Consider the following 23,599-nt stretch of genomic DNA (forward strand, 5'->3'; position numbering starts at 1 on the left):
GATCAGACATACCGTTAGCCATACCCCTAAACACGTGCACGTCTTTCAATCTTCCAAACATTCTTTTAGTTATCAACACATAATCCATTAATGCCCTTTCTACTACTCTTCCATTTGCCACTCTTACCCATGTATACTTATTTTTATCTTTCTTCATAAAAAAGCTAGCACTTATTACCATCTCTTGTTCAACACACATATCTACCAGTCTCTCACCACTCTCATTTTCACCTGGTACGCCATACTTCCCAATGACACCTTCTACCTCTCCAGCACCCACTCTAGCATTTAAGTCACCCATAACAACTACATAATTCCTTCTACCCAGTCCTTCTACACACCTAGTTAATTCATTCCAAAACTCATTCCGCTCTTCTTCACTTTTCTCACTACCTGGCCCATACGCACTGACAAACGCCCAACATTCCCTACCCAACCTAACCCTTACCCACATCAACCTAGATGATATCTCCTTCCATTCCACTACTTTACCTGTCATCCATTTACTCAGCAATAAAGCCACACCCTCTCTCGCTCTTCCCCTTTCAATCCCAGACACTCTACCAGACATTTCACCAAACATCACTTCACCCTTTCCTTTCATCTTTGTCTCACACAAGGCCAATACATCCATCCTTCTACTTCTAAACATACTTCCAATCTCACATCTTTTACTCTCTATCGTACTACATCCACGCACATTCAAACACCCCAAAACTAGAGTGCGGGGAGCAGTCACTCTCCCCCCCGCTCCATCTCTTTGTTGCTGTCTCACAGGATACTTTTACAGGAGAGGGGGTTCCCAGCCCCCTCGTCCCGTCCCTTTTAGTCGCCTCTTACGACACGCAGGGATAACGTTGGCGCTATTCTAATTGTTTTATGCCCCCGCGGCCACAGGGGGCTATGCCCCCGCGGCCACAGGGGGCAAACATACCCATTGAATAACATTTCTTGGAAAGAGATGCTATGCAATTTGGTGCGTTGTCATGCGAAGTAGTCTAGTTTGGCTAGACCAAAGAATGTCCAAAACTTTCAAGTCCTTGTGAAATTAACCAGAATATGTGCTGTCAATGCCTCTGCATTATTGAACACATAGAATGCCAATGAAAACCTGAATTTCTTTAAATCTTTTAATCCACGAGCACAAGGGAAAGGATATGAAATATAATGAATAAATGAGTGTGATTTCAAATTCTAAAGCTACAATTGGTAACAACTTTCAACAAACGTCCCATTAACCGCAAGTTATAGGTATGAAAAGTAGGGTGTTTGCCAAGCAAGAACCTCAAGAGGCATGCAGCAGAAAGACATAACTGCTGACCTGGAGACAATTTCCTTAATTTGGGAACGATGCGTTGGGGAAATTTGTAAACATAGGCATTTGAGCTTAAATAAGTACTGTAAAGGTTTTAGAGAGGAAACCAACTTCTATGGTTAGCACTGTGAAAGATTTTAAATCCAGTCAATCAGTTATCAAATACACCAGCACAGCAACATTAAAAACATTACTATCCTAAGTATTCATTCAGTAACATTACAGCAAATTGTGCACTCTTTCTGGACTAAAATTAGAGCCAGATCATTGTGAATCATATTTACCAAGAAAGGAGAAGGTTCGAGACAACTTTGTGAATTCAATCTAAAATTACAAATATTTTATCTTGAAGAAAATTAATTCTGTAGCTTATAAATTTTAGTATTCAACATTAGCCAGTATTTCATGTTAGCATAAAATACAAGCTTTTTATTCACATCTCCCCCTGCGTGATATATGTTCATATATAATTACTCTTCATAGCATTAACTTTAATGAAGCTTTGTACTTCACTACTTGACAGATATTAAATGAAACTTTTACTGAGTCTGATGATCACAAATTTATTATTTATCTTCCATTTGAGGTTCTTGCAGTCTTAATATTGTTCTTTTTTCACTAGCTATAAGAAATCTGCAAGGGTTACAATAACATCCTATTTAACTACTACCTCTATTTCGCGACAAAGATACTCCCTACCCAACGACAGAGGTATCTTCTTTAAAGACTAGGTCGATAAATGAATGTCGATAAACAGGAATCCCTTTATCAACATTTTAAGCATACTGAACTGTTACTGAACGGTAATCAAGCTAAACAAATTATCAAAATGAGAGAGATATCTATCATACACTTCAGAAATACCCGTACCTTAACCCTTTTACCCCCAGGCTATTTGGAAATTTCCAACACTTAACCCCCAGGGGTTATCTTTTTCAAGCACATTATGCAGTAATTTTTTTTTAATTGCTCTAACACCCTTAATTTTCATCATAGACAGGTCAGGTTGGTCTCATTCTCTTGGAAAATGCCTGAAGTTTCTCAAAAAAATTATCAAATATATGCAAAAAAAAATTTAAATAGCAGTTTTTTGCAAGGACGTACCGGTACGTCCATGGGGGTAAAGGGACGAGTTTGGTGAAACGTACCAGTACGTCCTTTGGGGGTAAACGGATTAAGTTAGGAATTGCTAGCAGCAATTCCCTTCTTGGCGAGAGAAAAACTGAATCTATTTTGTACCACCAAACATAGGAGTACTGTACAGTACTACTGGATGAAGTTTTCTCTCACAGAAGCCCAGAAAATTATTCCAAACTATCAAATCAATATCTTAATATGATGGGGTCATTAAAAAACAAATATGAAAGGAAAAAAGGCAATCCTTAGCACCATGTTTCTAGAACCTGAGGAACAAATTTACTGTTCGGTCCTCAAAAGTTAGTATTTTATTTCTGCATAATATGAACACCTGCGATGGACTGTTATTTGCCTTTTGGGGATTAGTTCACCACTGCCACTTTTAAGGATGCATTTTCCACTAAAAGAGTGAGCGCACAAGTACAGGTATACCTCGGGTTACGTCGTTTCAAAGAAAGTCATTCTTGATTATAAATAATTTGTCAAAAAAAAAAATGGAAGAATAAATCAAGTTTTTCACTTCATTGGACTTTACGTCTGTCTGCCACAAATATTCACTAGAAATGCATTGAAAGTATATAAAATAATGTCAATGTACAATAAAAAGGAATAGAAGCAATAAAATAATTTTATATTATGTATAATTACCGTAAATATATATTAATCATGAATCCTAAAGAACAAAATAGGAAAACTTCTATCTCCGTGCTGTCGTCTTATTTAGCAGTCTTTAAGAGCTCCAAACTGGCATTTTCCAAGGTATTCTAATATCTACCATTTGCCGTTGTTGTCAGCGACACTCTTTATTCTCAAGAAACTGAAATCCAATGAGTTTAGGCATACACATGGTCTACGACCGCCTATTCAAAACAAATTTAACATGAATGAGTTTTTTCACACTATTGCAAAATAATTTTAATTTGTTATTTAACTTTACAAAATCAATTTATTCTATAATGTCTTAAAGCAAACCACATTCACAAATGAAGAGCCTGCAATGTATCATAAACATGCCAAGTTGTAAACATCTATATATTTACAAGTATGTACGAAGATTTATTCAAATATTTAGAATACATTGAAGAGACAGTGAAAGATGGAAATGGAAGGTTGTTAAAAGGAGAGGAGGCAAGGAAAAGGTGGGCGGAATATTTTGAAAGTTTGCTGAATGTTGAGGATAATAGGGAGGCAGATATAATTGCTGTTCCAGGTGTTGAGGTGCCAGTGATGGGAGATGAGAATGAGAGAGTGATTACAATAGAGGAAGTGAGGAGAGCACTAGATGAAACGAGAGTAGGAAAAGCATCTGGTATGGATGGTGTGAAAGCTGAGATGTTGAAGGAAAGGGGTGTGACTGTACTTGAATGGTTGGTGAGATTGTTTAATATGTGTTTTGCATTGTCAATGGTACCAGTAGATTGGGTCTGTGCATGTATTGTACCACTATATAAGGGTAAGGGAGATGTGCATGAGTGTTGTAATTCAAGAGGTATTAGTTTGTTGAGTGCAGTTGGAAAAGTGTATGGTAGAGTACTGATTAATAGGATTAAGGATAAAACAGAGAAGGCAATCTTGGAAGTACAGGGTGGTTTTAGAAGAGGAAGGGGTTGTATGAATCAGATTTTTACAGTTAGGCAGATATGCGAGAAATATTTAGCAAAAGGTAAGGAGGTGTATGTTGCGTTTATGGATCTGGAGAAAGCATATAATAGAGATAGAGTTGATAGGGAAGCAATGTGGAATGTGATGAGGTTATATGGAGTTGGTGGAAGGTTGTTGCAAGCAGTGAAAAGTTTCTACAAGGGTAGTAAAGCATGTGTTAGAATAGGATATGAAGTGAGCGATTGGTTTCTGGTGAGAGTGGGGCTGAGACAGGGATGTGTGATGTCGCCGTGGTTGTTTAACTTGTATGTTGATGGAGTGGTGAGAGGTGAATGCTCGAGTGCTTGGACGAGGATTAAAACTGGTAGGCGAGAATGATCATGAATGGGAGGTAAATCAGTTGTTGTTTGCGGATAATACTGTACTGATAGCAGACACAGAAGAGAAGCTTGACCGTCTAGTGACAGAATTTGGAAGGGTGTGTGAGAGAAGGAAGTTGAGAGTTAATGTGGGTAAGAGTAAGGTTATGAGATGTACGAGAAGGGAAGGTGGTGCAAGGTTGAATGTCATGTTGAATGGAGAGTTACTTGAGGAGGTGGATCAGTTTAAGTACTTGGGGTCTGTTGTTGCAGCAAATGGTGGAGTGGAAGCAGATGTACGTCAGAGAGTCAATGAAGGTTGCAAAGTGTTGGGGGCAGTTAAGGGAGTAGTAAAAAATAGAGGGTTGGGCATGAATGTAAAGAGAGTTCTATTTGAGAAAGTGATTGTACCAACTGTGATGTATGGATCGGAGTTGTGGGGAATGAAAGTGATGGAGAGACAGAAATTGAATGTGTTTGAGATAAAGTGTCTGAGGAGTATGGCTGGTGTATCTCGAGTAGATAGGGTTAGGAACGAAGTGGTGAGGGTGAGAACGGGTGTAAGAAATGAGTTAGCGGCTAGAGTGGATATGAATGTGTTGAGGTGGTTTGGCCATGTTGAGAGAATGGAAAGTGGCTGTCTGCTAAAGAAGGTGATGAATGCAAGAGTTGATGGGAGAAGTACAAGAGGAAGGCCAAGGTTTGGGTGGATGGATGGTGTGATAGGAGGATAGATGTGAGAGAGGCAAGAGAGCGTGCTAGAAATAGGAATGAATGGCGAGCGATTGTGACGCAGTTCTGGTAGGCCCTGCTGCTTCCTCCGTTGCCTCAGATGACCGCGGAGGTAGCAGCAGTAGGGGACTCAGCAGTATGAAGCTTCATCTGTGGTGGAAAATGTGGGAGGTTGGGCTGTGGCACCCTAGCAGTACCAGCTGAACTCGGCTGAGTCCCTGGTTAGGCTGGAGGAACGTAGAGAGTAGAGGTCCCTTTTTTTATTTTGTTTCTTGTTGATGTCGGCTACCCCCCAAAATTGGGGGAAGTGCCTTAGTATATGGATGGGTGGATTTTCCTTTACTATGCTAAAAAATTCAAATTTATTTCTAAGCTTGAAATAGATTCTTATTGACAATACGTTACTAAAATTGCATTTATAAATTCAGTACAAAAAAGAACTTGGAATGGTTATTAGTGGTTTAGCCTAGTGACAAGTAAATTCAAGTTGAGTCTTATCATTTAAGTTGCGTCTCCTAGAGCGAATTACCAACTTAAGTGAGGTATACCTGAAGTGGTGCAACATTAAATGTGGCCTAATTATTATGGTTCATTTTCCCTTTGCCTACATACACACTGAATAGTCTGGCATATTCTTTACATATTCTCCTCTATCCTCATACACCTGACAACACAGATTACCAAACAATTCTTCATCACCCAAGGGGTTACTGCACTGTAATTGTTCAGTGCCACTTTCCTCTTGGTAAGGGTAGAAGAGACTCTTTAGCTATGGTAAGCAGCTCTTCTAGGAGAAGGACACTCCAAAATCAAACCACTGTTCTCTAGTCTTGGGTAGTGCCATAGCCTCTGTACCATGGCCTTTCACTGTCTTGGGTTAGAGTTCTCTTGCTTGAGGGTACACTCGAGCATACTCTCCTATCATATTTCTCTTCCTCTTGTTTTGTTAAAGTTTTTGTAGTTTATATAGGAGATATTTATTGTTGTTACTCTTCTTAGAATATTTTATTTTCCTTTTTTCCTTTCCGCACGGAGCTATTTTCCCTGTTGGAGCCCCTGGGCTTATAGCATACTGCTTTTCCAACTGGGATTGTAGCTTAGTAGGTAATAATAATAATAATAATAATAATAATACAACTGAAGAGACACCTAAAAAAAATAGTCTGCTGTCACATGGGAGGGGATACCATCTTCCTAGGCATGCTTTCGAATAATTTTATTCACCGTACTCAAAATCAAAGTTTAGTATTATGAAAAGTTTTCCTTCAACTATTTCACATAAGCATATTTTAAAAGATGCAAGTCCCACTGAAATCAAGAGTCACTTTCATAGCAGTATTGAAAAGTCCCACTTAAATCAAGAGTCAATTTCATACCAGTACTGAAAAAGAGGTTGGTACTGTACCTTAGTCAATTTTTGCAATCGATGGTCTCGAGCTTTTTGCTTCACGATCTGGCTTTTTGTGCTTTTTTTCCATCAATTGGCTTACGAATAAATGCATGCTCTTTTAATCAAAACTAAATGGAACGCCATGCACAGCGCTCTATTAACAGAAAACTATTATATAAACATTCTCCTCATATATAAAACTGCAATAATGAAGACCATTGTATTATAACTTAACCCAAAAGTGCTCTATGTTCACTATTCCAAATACTTCAGCTCAGGTCTCCAATAAATAGAAGGATTCAGGCATCAAAATCAGCATCCATACGAAGCAAATTACTCTGATAATTTCTGATAGAAAAGCACTAGTAAAGAAAAATAGAAAACCAAAAATTCACAAAGCGTATAATCAAGCCATAATCAATTACACGCGCAATAGAACCTCGACTCATCTCAATCTGGAAGAAGAGTTTACTTGTACAACGTTTAAATCTTCAAAATTAAATTTTTTTTTAAATTATTACAAGACTGTACGTTCCATGAACTAATACTCTTGAACACCAAAAGCAAGTAACAATAACAATAACAATAATAATAATAATAATAAAATAATAACATTAATAAATGCAGATGGGAAAATAATATGTTCTTAATCTCCAACAGGCTTTTAATAACTTAGAGAGAGGGGGTTTAATCCTTTGGATAAAATACAAAATGTAATTATGATCAACACCCATTCATGCCTCACCTACAGGGAAATATTTATGTTATCTTAACTGACCACATGTTAAAATTATTTCTAATTTTTAACCCTCCTTCAGATTGTGAGCATGTGAAGATTAAATACAGGGAAACACACCAAAATCAAGAGTTGTATTGAATTAAATAACCTATTTACTGTGCTTGGAATCCTGAATACTAATCAACAAGAAATCTTCACTCCAGTTGGTTGAATTGAGGTTCTATATTACTAGGATGAACCGGTAGAAAAATTAATAGAAAAAGCTTACCATCTGAGGACTGGTTTTCACAAATTCATATCTGTTGGTGCGCAAAAACTACTTCCATGCATGAAAGAGAGAAAGAAAAACATCCATAATACATCACTGCACAAGCAATCCTGTATTTAATTGCAAAAGTTTGTCATTTCTACAAGCAAGGAACACCCATCACTGTTAGCAGATGAATTTGAAAAAAAATGTAGAAAAAACTTACAAGCTGTCTAGCTCATCAAAGCAGATAAAAGCTTCCATAAGCAATTCACCGAACTCCAAACACAATATGCATTAAATAAATGAAAAAAGGGGGGATCTAAATTTAAATAAAAATAAACCAGGTCAAAACATAAAATTGAAAATAATTCAACAGAAGCTCTCCAGGAAATAATAAATATAACGCTAACAAAGGAACTAGTCTACAGTCATTTGCCCTCCATCAACTCAAAAAAAAAAAAAAAGTTAGTACACTATCTGAAAAGGACTACGAAGACCAAACAATTAGGGAAAAAATTAATAAAAATACAAAATGCAATAAAGCAAACTCAAATATTATTACTGCTACAGTACAAATACATACCCCTTCTTCCTCCGTGAAAAAAAGCTGGGGAGAAGAGAGACGCCAAGAAATTAGGTTGAACATCTGCAAACCACAAACATGCAATTTCATTTCACACTATCTAAGCCTCAGTAATCCAAAAACAACCGTCATGGTAAACCACCAAAAAGGAAGCTTCCACCTCATTTTATATGAAAAATCTTTCAGATTATTTTTTATGAGTCTGCATATGAAAAACTGGAACACACCATGGCCAATAAGTTTTAAAATACATACACGAATCGACATCATTGGCAGGTTGGCAAGTAAACTTACTACAGAGAGACAACTGTGGGATACGGTACAGCGGTACCCTTGGTTTACGACCTTAATCCTTTCCAGGGGTGAGCGAGCAACACAAAATGCTTGTAAACCAAAATAATTTTTCCAATAAGGAAATCGACTAAATACATTCCAAATGTCCATAAACACATATACACTCACATTTAAGGGTTAATACTGCAACTTTACTTAAAGAACAAATTATTATCCCAAAGAAATTAATAGAAATTAATCATTCACAGTAAAGAAAAAAAATATATATAGACACTAACTCTCATTTCACCTTTGAGGAGAGTTGTGGCTGGCATGAGGGAGATGAGAGGAGGAGGAGGAAGGGGTTACTGCTTGGAAGGGAATCTCCCTTCTAGTACTACAAAATATAGTTAGTTCCCTCTTGAACAGTGCTCACTATCACTAGCTAAATCACCTAATTCATGTTTTTTAGACTGTCATTTTTATTTATACCTTTTTGTTCACAAATGAAGGGTTAGACAGTCGTCTATGGACTGGCAAGCGGAAAATGCATTTTTTTCTGCAGTAATCTCGAAGGTTCTGGGCATTCTCCAGAACAGACACGTCTCACTGCAGTTGAACACTTGCTGCAGTATGCAAGAGACTTAATCCATGAACCTTTTAAATTTGGAAACGAATGCCTCTGCTGTGAACTAAATGAGAAGCAAGTTCTATAAGTTATGAAGAAAATATGGCCATAGTCTCAACAACGTATGTATATCGTTAACAGCATCAACTGCTCCGATTTCTTTTTTCTTCAGAATTGTACAAATTGCATAACTTTATCATGTCTGAATAATTTGTTTTTTCACCTTTAGTGTAATCATCATCTTCCATCTTTCTTGATCAGCTTGGGGGCCACTGTCTAGATGCTTTACTGTACTGTTAACTAAAAGTGAACAATAGCAATCACAACTCTACAAAAAATCCATAGTCACAACTTAACAAAAAAACACTTCCTAAGAAACAAGATAACATGTGAGGCAGGTACTGGTACTACAGAGAGGGAAAGAATTAAGGTCTGAGCAGGAGGACCGTCTTCTACGAAATGCGTGCTAGTCACTTAATTCTCGTTAGTGCTTGACGACAATAAATTGCCCATACGGAGGGACAATTTTGTTCGCGAACAAATACAATGCTCATTTGTTTTAATTTTCAAGTTCGTATGCAGATTTTCAAGTGTTCCGAGTTACTCGTAAACCACAGTATAACTGTATAGTAAAAATACAGAATGCATACACAGCAAGGGTATTGGGGCTGTTGTACTCATGGGGTAAAAGACTTCACATCTTCTAAAAATATATCTCATAGGATATATTAATTAAAAATTTATACAAGCACAGAAATCCAGTTTACATTTAGCCCCGAAATTCTCTGGATTTCATTATTCAGGGTTACATCATTAATAAAAATTAATTCAATTTTGGTACTTTTCAACCGCATCAGATAAAATCAAACATAATTCAGAAACATCTATAGCATAGTTCTTGCATTACTGAGGCTTATCACAGTCATTCATAAATACTTATTAAACTAATCTTCCTATAAATAAAGATTACTGATAAAAATAAAAAATAAAAATCCACAAGATTACCCAATCCAATAGGACTGGCCAAGTCTGTTATAATGAAGGTTAATCTACATCTACAATTGAATCTCTAATAACAAAAAACACATCTCTACAGACCTTACTATTCAAGAAAAAAACAGAATAAAATCAATTACACATGAATGTAGGAAGTATGTGAGTTAGTGTATACATTTCTCTACTATACCACAACTTAATAAATTCTAAATGCACAGTTTCAAAAAGAGTAAAGTAATTGCATTGAAAACTTGATGGAGCCAAGGCTATTTATAACATACAGGCATTTGCATTCTATAAGTTTTCCTGCCCTTAAATCTAACTAAAAAAGATTCCTGTATTGTGAAGCTAAAATAGTGCAACGTAAAGTTGTTACAGCAAGAATTTATTAATTACTGTGACCTATGAAGTAGCTCTTACACAAACATTATAAAAGATTGTGCACTTAGTAATCCATTAAAACGATAGCATCAAATGCAAATGAATGAAGCATTGCTAAAACTTACGAATAAACTGGTGATCGTTTAGCCCAAAAAGCCCTGAACTTTCAGTACAAATCCATATAAGACAAATGAAGCTTTTCTTATACACAGAAGGGTTAGTGTACGTCACTCTTTCTAATGACTATCATTCATATAAAATACAAAACTTTCATATAAATATAAAATGCACCACCCCAACATTAAGCTTATAGAAGTTTCACTAGATACTTTACTCACACAACCACAAAAACCTTATGGTTCAACATACCTTGCTCTCCAGACCAACTTTGAGGAATGAGCCCACTATAATCAGCAAGTCGTTTACACATATCAGAACATACCACATATTTACAAATTCCCACCGTTCATCAATTGTTAAAGGCCTTCCAACATATCGAACAAAGAACTCGGCGGTTGCCTGAAATATAAAATATTGATATAAAAAATGCTGACTGATATAGTTAAAGTAGAATATCAGGAAATGAATAAAACCTTTGGTTCTACTGTACAGGTTTAAACAAATTGGAAGTCGTAGTTACTGTATTGCGAGTGAGCAACTTGTTTATCTTTATATTAGGGCTGGACAAGAACGTATGAAATAAGTTTCAGTTCTCGGTGCCAAAAAAGCAGCTATAACTGGTTCCTAGAGTAACTGACAGCGATTACTGTGACATACCTGCAGGCGGCAAGTTTTAAAAGAACATATATATTGTAACTGAATTAGATAAATAATGATTTTAGAAGTTTAACAATTTACAATTTTGTTTTAAGGAAAGAAAAAATCTAATAACAAAAACATCATTTGATTAGAGAAAATAATTCCCATCATAGGAAAGTAAAGATATGCTTTTCGAAGTGGTTGGAGAACCACTCTTTGGGAACCAGTTCCCAAGGTGGGAACAGATTCCGAGGTAACCTACTCGGAACCACATGACCCAGTTCTGGAACCAGTTCTTGACCAGCCGTACATTATACTACATTGTTCATCATACCAATACATTATACACTAACCTGCATGAGTAAATTTCCTCGATACAGCGCTCTGACACACATGATGAGAGAGCTAATACAAACAACAATGCTCAAAATATTCATGGTTGTCCTCCAAATCTGTGAAATCAAAATACAATATCTTCAATGACAGGAATGAAAGATGGCATACAACAGAGAATATGTATTATATTTCAGACCTTCACTACCATATTTAAGTTTGATGAACTTCAATAACTTGTGTTAAGGACATTTTATGACAGCAGGCAATACATATGAAATAAGTTTCACTATGACAGCAGGCAGTACAAATGAAATAAGTTTTACTAGAACTTTTCTGTTATAGTATCTAGTATTGAGCAAATTTTAACTTTAATTATTTCCATACTTACCCAATATTTATGGGCTTTATAATTTTCATAGTACTGTACTAAAAAAATAGAACCTCTCGCTCTTTGACAACCCTGCTCACTATCACATATATCAAATACTAAAATTTTACTTCTTACTTCTACATATCATGCAAGTGGTATGCAGCACATAATGCTATACACGTACACGAGCACAGGACCTGACACTGGCTGATCACTGTAGAAAAAGTTTCAATCCAACCTATCTCTGGTAAATCATATCAATAAACACAACAGAATACAGTCAGCCCTCTTCATTCATGGGGTTAATGCAACAGAAACAGGCGCAAAAATCGAGAATACGCGACTGCTCGCTACCCTACGGTGGGTCAACACTCGCTGGTCATTGCCTACGAGCGGTCGACTAACACACTACGTAACTCACCGTACTGCACTATATTGTTTTTGTGTGGTTTCTATCCAAGTATTGTATTACTGTATGAACATATTTCAGCAATTATACTGTACACAATATACAGTAAGACTACATTTATCAGTCTTTGCCATACTTATACTATACGTAAATGCTGTCAACAAAAACACTGTTTTTCCTATCTAAAAACCCTCGCCAATACGGTAATATACATTACTGTAATACATGTACAGTAATATCACTACAGTACAGCTTAATTAGCCAAAGTAACACAACATACAATATTACTCTTAATTTCGGTAGGTCGACTCGCACAGTTTCAACTCACCATACACATAGCCTATATCTACATTAATACTGTAAGGTACAGAATATTTTGTATACACTACTGTACAGTAGTTAATACAGCATAACAATAACTGGACATTTAATATTAACAATGATACACTAACATTGAAAATAAAAAAGAAAAAGTAGCAGCACAAACACCACTAATAAATTTCGTACAAAGCTCTACACAGTAACATGTCGTGAAGCATGGTGCAACTCTCGAGGCATCGTTTCTTTTGCGTATCACACCTTAACCACTATCTATTGTAGAAATCACAACCGTACAGTATACTGTACTTATTTACACAGCTGGGGAAAAAATAATCCATTTTCAATGTGCTGTACAGTACAGTAATAATTTGGATAAATACAAAAGTATAGTACGTACTGATCATTTATGTACATACAGTACTAAATACATATGTATCTTTTAACCCCTTCAGCAAAGAAAAATGGTTTGGTAATCTCAGCGCTGTTAGGCGTATGAGGTCAGAAGAGAATTTGGAAAGAATAGGCCAGACTATTCGGTGTGTAGGCAAAGACAAAAAGAACTTTAATCAGAAAGAGGGATCCAGTATAGTGCTATCTGGCCAGTCAAAGGACCTTTTGTCTCTCCAGCAGTGGCATACGAACGTATAAGTGATGAAATGGACAATGAAGGGATGTAATTGCAAGGCACAACGTGCCTAAACGGACGAACCATCAATGCTGTAAAGAAAATTAAAATTTTAAATGGATTAGTACAGAATAATTTAAAACTGTCAAATACAGTAATACCTTGAGGTACGAGGTTAATCCATTCCAGGACCGACCTCGTATTTCAATTTCCTCGTATCTCAGATGAATTTTTCCCATATAGAATAACTGAAAACAAATTAATCCGTTCCCAACCACTGAAAAAAAAAAAACCCTAAAAACAGTATATTACAGAGGAAAAACATGTTTTTAGTTTTTGTAAACAACACCATACGCTAACAAAATAACAAAGGCTATGAACTGGTTATGAAATGTAACATGATTATGGAGTTCTTACCTTCGAGAAAGACGGTAGCAGCTAACGGCAGTGTGGGCAGAGGAGGAGGAGGAGGGAGAGAGGACGGGGAGGAGAGAGACTTGACGGCAACATGTTCAGTACGCAACTTTTGGAACACGACGTAACATAACCTTAATTTTAAATTTAACTTGAATGAAATTAGTTTCCTGTACACACACTTAAAAATAAAATGTTAATCTTACGTTACACTAAACTTAATTCTACATTTTGTTTTCATTTTCATTTTTTTACTTTTCTTCTTCCGGCTTGGCTCTCTTTGCCTCTCTTTCACCTGCACTTTTTGACGGCCTTTTTAAAAGGAACCTATCTAGGGATGTTTGCTTTTGTCTACCCTTCAATATGTTGCAAAAATGACGGACGCAAGTGTCGTCACACAACGCAAATGCACGACCACTCGCCAACTTGTCCGGGTGCCTCTTTTCCATGAAATTAGAAAACTCCTGCCACTTCGCTAACATGTCTTTGATTTCTGCCGTAGAAAGGAGGCCCTCATCTTCCACCTCCTCCTCGCTACTGAGCTCCTGCAACACCTCCGAATGTTGCATCTCCTGGAGCTCGATCAATTCCTGTCGTAAGCTCTTCCTGATGCTCCTCGACAAAGTCGTTCACATCTTCCTCGTCTACCTCCAGCCCCATGGACTTTCCAAGAGACATGATTTCATCCATCATAACAGGTTCGGGGTCATCAGGGTCTGTCGTATCGAACTCTTCAAAGTCCCTCTCAGCGACGGAAACTAGCCACAATTTCTTCCACGCTGAATTAAGAGTTCATCTTGCAACACCCTGCCATGCATCGTCTATAATTTTCAAACAATGCACGATGTTGAAATGTTCTTTCCAAAATCCCAAAGGGCGAGATTGGTGTTGCCTGTGATATTGAAGCATTTCTTGAACAAATGCTTCGTGTACAGTTTCTTAAAGTTGGAAATAACTTGTTGGTCCATGGGCTGGAGGAGTGGCATGGTGTTGGGAGGGAGATAAAGGACCTTGATGAACCTGAATTCATCAAGAATGTCCTCTTCGAGACCAGGAAGGTGACCAGGGGCATTGTCGAGGACCAACTGACATTTCAATGGCAGGTTTTTCTCAGCCAAATATATTTTGACTGCCAGACCAAAGCACAGATTAACCCATTCTGTGAAGAAATGCCGGGTAACCCAAGCCTTAGCATTAGCACGCCACATCACTTACAGTGTCTCCTTCAAGATACTTTGGTTCTTAAAAGCACGTTCGTTTTCAGAGTGGTACACCAGCAGTGGCTTGACCTTACAGTCACTGCTGGCATTGGCACACAAGGCTAGAATTAACCGGTCCTTCATGGGTTTATGGGCCGGTAGTCTCTTCTCCTCTGCCGTGATGAAAGTCCTCCTGGGCATCTTCCAGAAATGGCCAGTTTCATCGCAGTTAAAGACTTGTTGGAGGACGAAGCCATGTTGGCCGATAACCGAGGCAAAGGTCGTGACGAAGTCCGCCGCGGCTTTAATGTCGGATCTTGATGCTTCCCCATGCCTCACAACCGAGTGTATCCCAGTCCTTTTCTTGAAATTGTCCAGCCAGCCACGACTGGCTTTGAAGGTTTCCGCTGGCGTCGAAGTCTCCCTTTTCTCGGCTGCTTGCTTCCCTTTCAAGTCATCATAGATTTGACTAACCTTCTTGCATATGATCATCTCGGTCACGCTATCTCCTGCCAACTGTTTGTCCTTTATCCAGATCAAAAGAAATCTCTCAATCTCGTCGTGAATATCCCTATGCAGCTTGGAAAGGATGGTTACTCCTTTGGAAGGCTTGGTGTTCTTTATAACATCCTTCTGCTTGAGGATGGTGCATATAGTCAATTTACTCCTCTCGTAATGGCGCGCCAGCTCAGTCACTCTTACGCCACTCATGTTTTGCAATTATTTCATGCTTCATCTCCATTGTCATCATACGCTTTTTCTTCTCACTACCCTTGATTGCACTCGCTTGCTTTGGACCCATTGTTTATTCTCTTAATTCTGCACTGATTCACGCAAAGAACACGTGAAAAATGTTATTTTCATTAGTAAAATAAATTTTTGAATATACTTACCCGATAATCATGTAGCTGTCAACTCTGTTGCCGACAGAAATCTACGGTCGGGATACGCCAGCGATCGCTATACAGGTGGGGGTGAACACCACAGCGCCATCTGTGGTCAGGTACTCCAGTACTTCTTGTCAACACCACCTCAATTTTTTCCTCAGTCCACTGGTTCTCTATGGGGAGGAAGGGTGGGTCAATTAAATCATGATTATCGGGTAAGTATATTCAAAAATTTATTTTACTAATGAAAATAACATTTTTCAATATTAATCTTACCCGATAACCATGTAGCTGATTCACACCCAGGGTGGTGGGTGGAGACCAGCATACATGTTAACAAAGAAGCTAAGTATCCCGTATTTTATTTTATTAGTTATTCAAAAATAACATAAAATAAATAAGTACCTGGTAAGGAAGACGACTTGAACCATTACTCTGCCTTTATTAAGTACGTCTTCCTTACTGAGCGTAGCGGTCCTCTTAGGATGCTGAACGACTCTTAGGTGCTGAAGTATAAAGGGCTGCAACCCATACTAAAGGACCTCATCACAACCTTTAACCTCGGCGCTTCTCAAGAAAGAATTGACCACCCGCCAAATCAACAAGGATGTGGAAGGCTTCTTAGCCGACCGTACAACCCATAAAAAGTATTCAAGAGAAAGGTTAAAAAGGTTATGGGATTATGGGAATGTAGTGGCTGAGCCCCCGCCTACTACTGCATTCGTTGCTACGAATGGTCCCAGGGTGTAGCAGTTCTCGTGAAGAGACTGGACATCTTTGAGATAGAATGATGCGAACACTGACTTGCTTCTCCAATAGGTTGCATCCATAACACTCTGCAGAGAACGGTTCTGTTTGAGGGCCACTGAAGTAGCCACAGCTCTCACTTCATGTGTCCTTACCTTCAGCAAAGCAAGGTCTTCTTCCTTCAGATGAGAATGTGCTTCCCTAATCAGGAGCCTGAATAGGTAAGAAACTGAGTTCTTAGACCTTGGAAGAGAAGGCTTCTTGATAGCACACCATAAGGCTTCTGATTGTCCTCGTAAAGGTTATGACCTTTTTAGATAGTACCTAAGAGCTCTAACTGGGCAAAGTACTCTCTCCAGTTCGTCCCCCACCAAGTTGGACAGGCTTGGGATCTCGAACGACTTAGGCCAAGGACGTGAAGGAAGCTCGTTTTAGCAAAAAACCGAGCTGCAAGGAACATGTAGCCGTTTCAGATGTGAAAACTATGTTCCTGCTGAAGGCGTGGATCTCACTTACTCTTTTAGCTGTTGTCAAGCACACGAGGAAAAGAGTTTTTAATGTGAGGTCCTTAAAAGAGGCTGATTGGAGAGGTTCAAATCTTGATGACATAAGGAACCTTAGGACCACGTCTAGATTGCAGCCTGGAGTGGACAACCGACGTTCCTTTGAGGTCTCAAAAGACCTAAGGAGGTCCTGTAGATCTTTGTTGGTGGAAAGATCCAAGCCTCTGTGGCGGAAAACCGCTGCCAACATACTTCTGTAACCCTTAATCGTAGGAGCTGAAAGGGATCTTACGTTCCTTAGATGTAACAGGAAGTCAGCAATCTGGGTTACAGTGGTACTGGATGAGGAAACTGCATTGGTCTTGTACCAGCTTCGGAAGACTTCCCCTTTAGACTGATAGACTCTGAGAGTGGATGTCCTCCTTGCTCTGGCAATTGCTCTGGCTGCCTCCTTCGAAAAGCCCCTAGCTCTTGAGAGTCTTTCGAAAGTCTGAAGGCAGTCAGACGAAGAGCGTGGAGGTTTGGATGTACCTTCTTTACGTGAGGTAGACGTAGAAGGTCCACTCCTAGAGGAAGAGTCCTGGGAATGTCGACCAGCCATTGCAGTACCTCTATGAACCATTCTCTCGCGGGCCAGAGCGGAGCCAACCAACGTCAGCCGTGTCCCTTTGCGAGAGGCGAACTTCTGAAGTACCCTGTTGACAATCTTGAACGGCGGGAATGCATACAGGTCGAGATGGGACCAATCCAGCAGAAAAGCATCCACGTGAACTGCTGCTGGGTCTGGAATCGGAGAACAATACAACGGGAGCCTCTAGGTTATCGAGGTAGCGAACAGATCTATGGTTGGCTGACCCCACAGGGCCCAAAGTCTGCTGCAAACATTCTTGTGAAGGGTCCACTCTGTGGGGATGACCTGACCCTTCCGGCTAAGGCGATCTGCCATGACATTCATATCGCCCTGAATGAACCTCGTTACCAGCGTGAGCTTTCGATCTTTTAACCAGATGAGGAGGTCCCTTGCGATCTAGAACAACTTCCACAAATGAGTCCCTCCCTGCTTGGAGATGTAAGCCAAGGCTGTGGTGTTGTCAGAGTCCACCTCCACCACCTTGTTAAGCTGGAGGGACTTGAAGTTTATCAAGGCCAGATGAACCGCCAACAGCTCCTTGCAATAGATGTGAAGTGTCCTTAGCTCCTGATTCCATGTTCCCGAGCATTCCTGTCCGTCCAAAGTCGCACCCCAGCCCGTGTCTGATGCGTCAGAGAAGAGACGGCGGTCGGGTTTCTGAACAGCCAAAGGTAGACTTCCTTGAGAAGAAAGCTGTTCTTTCACCACGTGAGAGTAGACCTCCTCTCTTCGGAAACAGGAACTGAGATCGTCTCTAGCGTCATGTCCTTTATCCAGTGAGCCGCTAGATGATACTGAAGGGGGCGGAGGTGGGGTCTCCCTAACTCGATGAACAGGGCCAGCGATGAAAGTGTCCCTGTTAGACTCATCCACTACCTGACTGAGCATCGGTTCCTTCTCAGCATGCTCTGGATGCAATCTAGGGCTTAGTAGATCCTTGGGGCCGACGGAAAAGCCCGAAAAGCTCGACTCTGAAGATCCATACCCAGGTAGACAATGGTCTGGGATGGGACGAGCTGGGACTCCTCAAAATTGACCAGGAGGCCCAGTTCCTTGGTCAGATCCATAGTCCATCTGAGAATCTCCAGACAGCAACGACTTGTGGGAGCTCTTAAAAGCTAGTCGTCTGACGGAGCCGGACACAAGATCATGGTACTGCTGCACAGTCTGTGAACTGTCAACCATGGGGAAGCGAGGAAGTACAGTGACAACCCGAAGCTGTCTAGACTGTCTGGGTCGTACAGACAACTCCTTATCGGGTTGCTGAGGTTGCCGCACTGCGTCACAACAAGTCACTTCTGCTGGTTGTTGAACGTCTTCCCAGTGACACACTGACTCCATAAACAAAAAATCCTCTAACAAGGACTAAGCTTGGACTGCATGTCTTGCAACACAGCTCAAGGTCTATGGGAGCAGGTGTGGTAACAGACGGGGTTAGCGACTGAAGTGGAACCATTACCCTCCCTGGAAGCATGTTATGCTTAAATAAAAGTCCATAGGAGGCTAAGCAGCTAAAGGCTCCTCTCCAAATGAGAGTCCTCAAGGGAATATCAGAAGGAGGGAGAATAGCACTTTCTCATCTACAGGAACCATATCCGAGAAAAGCTAAGTTCTCTCAGTGAGGGTTTCACTGGTGCAAAAGCAGCAGACTAGAAGGCAACGTTATGAAACTGCTTGACAGTCTAGTGAGTTGGCAACAACCAAAGATGTGTGACTGAGAAGCATGCGGTAAGGTATGCAGAGCATGCTGTAAGGTAAGCAGAGCATGTTGCATAGCGTGCGGCTTATGCTGCATGGGATGAGGCTCATGCTGCATGGGATGAGGCTCATGCTGCATGGGATGAGGCTCATGCTGCATGGGATGAGGCTCATGCTGCATGGGATGAGGCTCATGCTGCATGGGATGAGGTTCATGCTGCAAGGGATGAGGCTTATGCCGCATGCGTTGAGGAGGATGCCGCATAGTATGAGGCTCCTGCCTCATGGGTTGAGGCGGTTGCCGCATAGCATGAGGCTCCTGCCTCATGGTTTGAGGAGGATGCCGCATAGCATGAGGCTCCTCATAGCATGAGACTCCTGCCTCATGGGTTGAGGAAGATGCCGCATAGCATGAGGCTCCTGCCTCATGGGTTGAGGAGGATGCCGCATAGCATGAGGCTGCCTCATGGGTAGAGGAGGATGTCGCATAGCATGAGGCAGTGGGTTGAGGAGGATGCCGCATAGCATGAGGCTCCTGCCTCATGGTTTGAGGAGGATGCCGCATAGCATGAGGCTCCTGTGAGGTTCCTGCCTCAAGAGTTGCGTCTGCCTCAAGGGTTGAGGAGGTAGCTGCGCAGAGAGAGGCTCATGCTGTGAAGAATGCGGTTGCTGCATGCGTTGAGGCGGCTGCCTCATAGCATGAGGTTCCTCAAGAGTTGAGGCTCTTGCCTCAAGAGTTGAGGTTCTTGCCTCAAGAGTTGAGGTTCTTGCCTCAAGAGTTGAGGCTCTTGCCTCAAGAGTTGAGGTTCTCGCCTCAAGAGTTGAGGTTCTTGCCTCAAGAGTGGAGGTGGCTGCCGCAAGAGTTGAGGTTGCTGCCTCAAGGATGGTGGAGGTTGCCGCAACGCAAGAGGTTGCTGCCTCGAGGATGGAGGAGGTTGTCGCAACACATGAAGCTCCTGCCTCAAGGGTAGAGGAGGTTGCTGCAAAGCATAAGGTTCCTGCCTCAAGTGTTGAGGAGGTTGCCGCGTGGCAAGAGGCTCCTGCCTCAAGGAAAGTGGAGATTGCTGCACAGCGCTGGTATCTGGCAACTCCCAATGCGGCAGCTCACGCATGGAGGTAGCTTGAGGAACCTCAACATCATACGTCTGGCAGGCTGGACTGCGTAGAGGTGGAGGAGCGCTCGCAGGAGGAGGTGTGTTAACCTTCTCTGCCTGAAACTCCTGCATCAACACCGCAAGCTGAGACTGCATTGTCTGCAGCATAGACCACTAGAGTTTAAGAAAGACAACAACAAACGGAGCTACTGTCCGTTGAGACTGAGGGTCTAAAACAGCTGGTGCGGCAACAGACGGAGTTACTGCCTGTTGCGATACCACCTTGCCTCTCTGGGAGGTGTGCAGTTGTCGTACTGCAGCAAGTCCGAACTGACCCAGTGCTAATGGCACCACCTAGGAGTTGGACTTGCGCGGAAGGGACCGACTTGCACTTAAAAGCTGCAAGATTTGGTCCATGGTTTCTGCGAGAAACCTCTTCCGCAGACGAGGAATAAAAGGGCTCTCTCGTCTTTGTGTGGGTGGGGTGATCACGTCGGCTACGTGAGTTGGTAACACCCGAAACCACGGAGGGAAACGTCTGTTCGTCGATCAAGGCCTGATGAACCCATAAGTCCTTCGACGTTACTTCTCCCCTGGGCTTGGGAGCTTGTAAGAGGTCCCAGACTAGGCGAACAACTGGCACGAACAGACGAACCCTCGAACGCAACACTGTAACACTTTGCGCTTATCACTTTATCACTTTTGATTTTCTGTTTGCACTTATTTCACTGAACTCGAAACTTTAAGTGGTTTGTACCTGAAACACGCAATTCTATCCTTCATTAAAAGTTAGTAATTGCGAAAACAGTATTACAATGTAACAGAAAAACATAATGAAAGATAAATAATTCAGTGGCTGGAAAAGAGACTAAACACTAGATCAAATAAACTACGTTTAAAATCTCTCACCGCATAAAGCCTGAGAACAAGAATAAAACTCTAGAAACGTTTACCTTCTTCCCCTAAAGAGACTAGGGAGAAGAGCAAAAACGATAACAACGTTACCCGCTTGAACGAAACGTTTATCCTCCTCTCTCTCCCTCCGTCTCTATCTCTCTCTCTCTCTCTCTCTCTTGACTTAGCACCTGAGAGAAGAGCCCAATTATATATATCTTTAAAACATATTATTGTTAAAGGAAAAAAACTGAAAGATTTCCCAAATAAAAAGTTCCTTTATTAGAATTAAAACCATTTAAGCTAAGAAAGAATGAACAAAACGCTAGAATCGGTTTACTCTTACTGCAACGTGACACCGTGATAGACTCTCTCTCTATCGTAACGATAGAGCGCAAGTTGAACGTTCTGAACGTCAACAACTGCAGAGACAAAACAAAACGTTAGTTCAACTTTGAAAACAGTACGAGACTATCAAAGAAATTCTTTCAAAAACATTAAAATAGCATAATATGTTAACAGGTAAAAATGAAATGACGGGCTCAATGTTAATTAACTTCGGTTCCAAGAAAAGACCGCCTACTATTAGGAAAGGTCGAATATAAACAAATATAAAAATTAATTTTAATAAGTTTATAATAAAAGGAAGTTAATCAAAGAGGCCTATAAAAGGCGGAGAGATATAAAATAAATCTATAACTTTTGTTAAGCAAAATTAAGAGAGTCTATACTCTCTTCGACACCAACACTTCCGTCTAAGGGAAGGGTCGGCCATTTAAAAGTGAAAGAGAGTTCATACTCTCTTCGTACCAAAATTAAATCAAAAATTAAATCAAATTAATTCCAAAAACTTGCTAAGCTAATGATATAGCTTCCTGAATAGCGAAGGCTAAACTCTAGAGCAAATACATCACCAAATCGTGAGCAATAACTCCAGAATCAACAGCGTATCCATGTAGGTCTAGCCGGAGGCACGACAGAGGAAAAATTGAGGTGGTGTTGACAAGAAGTACTGGAGTACCTGACCACAGATGGCGCTGTGGTGTTCACCCCCACCTGTATAGTGATCGCTGGCGTATCCCGACCGTAGATTTCTGTCGGCAACAGAGTTGACAGCTACATGATTATCGGGTAAGATTAATATTGAAAAAAGCAAACATTACGGCCGATGCTCGGAGATAACTTTACGCGACGGAGATCCGACGAGAAAGACCGAGTGATGCTGTCCTCGTGAGCAGCCTCTCGCACATGCAGCCACCTAGCTGCCGCATAGGGAACTACTGTACCCCGTATCTCAAATTTTTCCTTATATCTCAGAATAAAAATTTGCACGGAACTCTCCTCGTATCTCAATTTTCTCGTAAGTTGGGTCGCTCGTATCTCAAGGTATTATTGTACTAGTTACATAATTATGTACTAAATGTACCAAATGAAAATCGTGCTTACGTAAAAAGAAGAATTTACTCACAATACACTAATTGAATGAAACTTGCGTAAAATTTATTTTATAAAATGCTTACAGGCTGTGTACCTGTACATTGAAGTTTTATTCAAATTCAAAGTTGTTTAGTACAGTCATTTATATTTCATTCTACAACTCTAGTAACTGAACTGTACAATTGGAAAATTTACTGAAAAACATCTTACCATTATTCTGCAAGGGAAGGATGATCACCTACGCCATCATCCTCCCTGCACTGCATCATGTTCTGCAATGGAAAGGTTGTCGGAGGTTGGTTTGCTGGAGGAGTGGTTTCTGGATCAGGAGAATCTGTGGTTGGAGGAGAAGATGGTGATGGGCAAGGCTCGGGGTCAGGGTCTGCAGTTGGTATGAGTGATGGTGGCCATTTCTCATGAAAGGGGAAGAACATTGTCATGGGCAGCTTCTTCGTCACATTCTTCATCTCATTCAAGTTACTCTTGTAACCCACAAGTCTCATCCATGGAACGCACGAACTTCAAGGAACGTACCAATGAATGATCCATGCTGTATGCCCTTTGCTTTAACTCTTCCCCCAACCATGACATCTCTGCCAAAAAGAGATTCCTTCGTCCTCCTTGTCAGGTTTATCCTCTCCCTCACTTACTGAAAGGACTAACTAATTCAGTCAGGTCCTCATCAGTCTTCTCGTCCTCAGCTACTTCAGTGAAGCCTTCAACTTCGACTGCCTTTGCCAAAGTCAAGATTTTCTTGATAGTATCTTGGAAAGCTCCATCAGGACTGAAGATCCCCAATTCCTTCAATCACTATGGCCACACGTTTCCAAGATGCACCAACAGACGATACAAGAATGAGGCTGAGTCAGCGAGAAATTGGATGCTGTGCT

General features: G+C 40.6%; 1 protein-coding gene across 7 annotated transcripts in view; it reads right to left on the minus strand.

Annotated features, from left to right (window-relative positions):
* The window catches only part of LOC137641423 (mucolipin-3-like), a 120,017-nt gene that overhangs the window by 38,281 nt on the left and 58,137 nt on the right, over positions 1 to 23,599 (minus strand). For 4 of the 7 annotated variants that reach the window (XM_068373954.1, XM_068373959.1, XM_068373958.1 and 1 more), the window contains exons 8-10: positions 11,498 to 11,596; positions 10,755 to 10,904; positions 8,108 to 8,170 (exon numbers count right to left, since the gene is read on the minus strand). In XM_068373954.1, the coding sequence (XP_068230055.1) occupies positions 8,108 to 8,170; positions 10,755 to 10,904; positions 11,498 to 11,596 (312 nt within the window). Of the gene's footprint in view, positions 1 to 7,542; positions 7,591 to 8,107; positions 8,171 to 10,754; positions 10,905 to 11,497; positions 11,597 to 23,599 lie in introns of all 7 variants that reach the window. The other 3 variants (XM_068373955.1, XM_068373956.1, XM_068373957.1) reach the window with 3 other exon arrangements.

The sequence above is a fragment of the Palaemon carinicauda genome, chromosome 5, assembly GCF_036898095.1.
Source record: "Palaemon carinicauda isolate YSFRI2023 chromosome 5, ASM3689809v2, whole genome shotgun sequence".
Taxonomy (NCBI): Eukaryota; Metazoa; Arthropoda; class Malacostraca; order Decapoda; family Palaemonidae; genus Palaemon; species Palaemon carinicauda.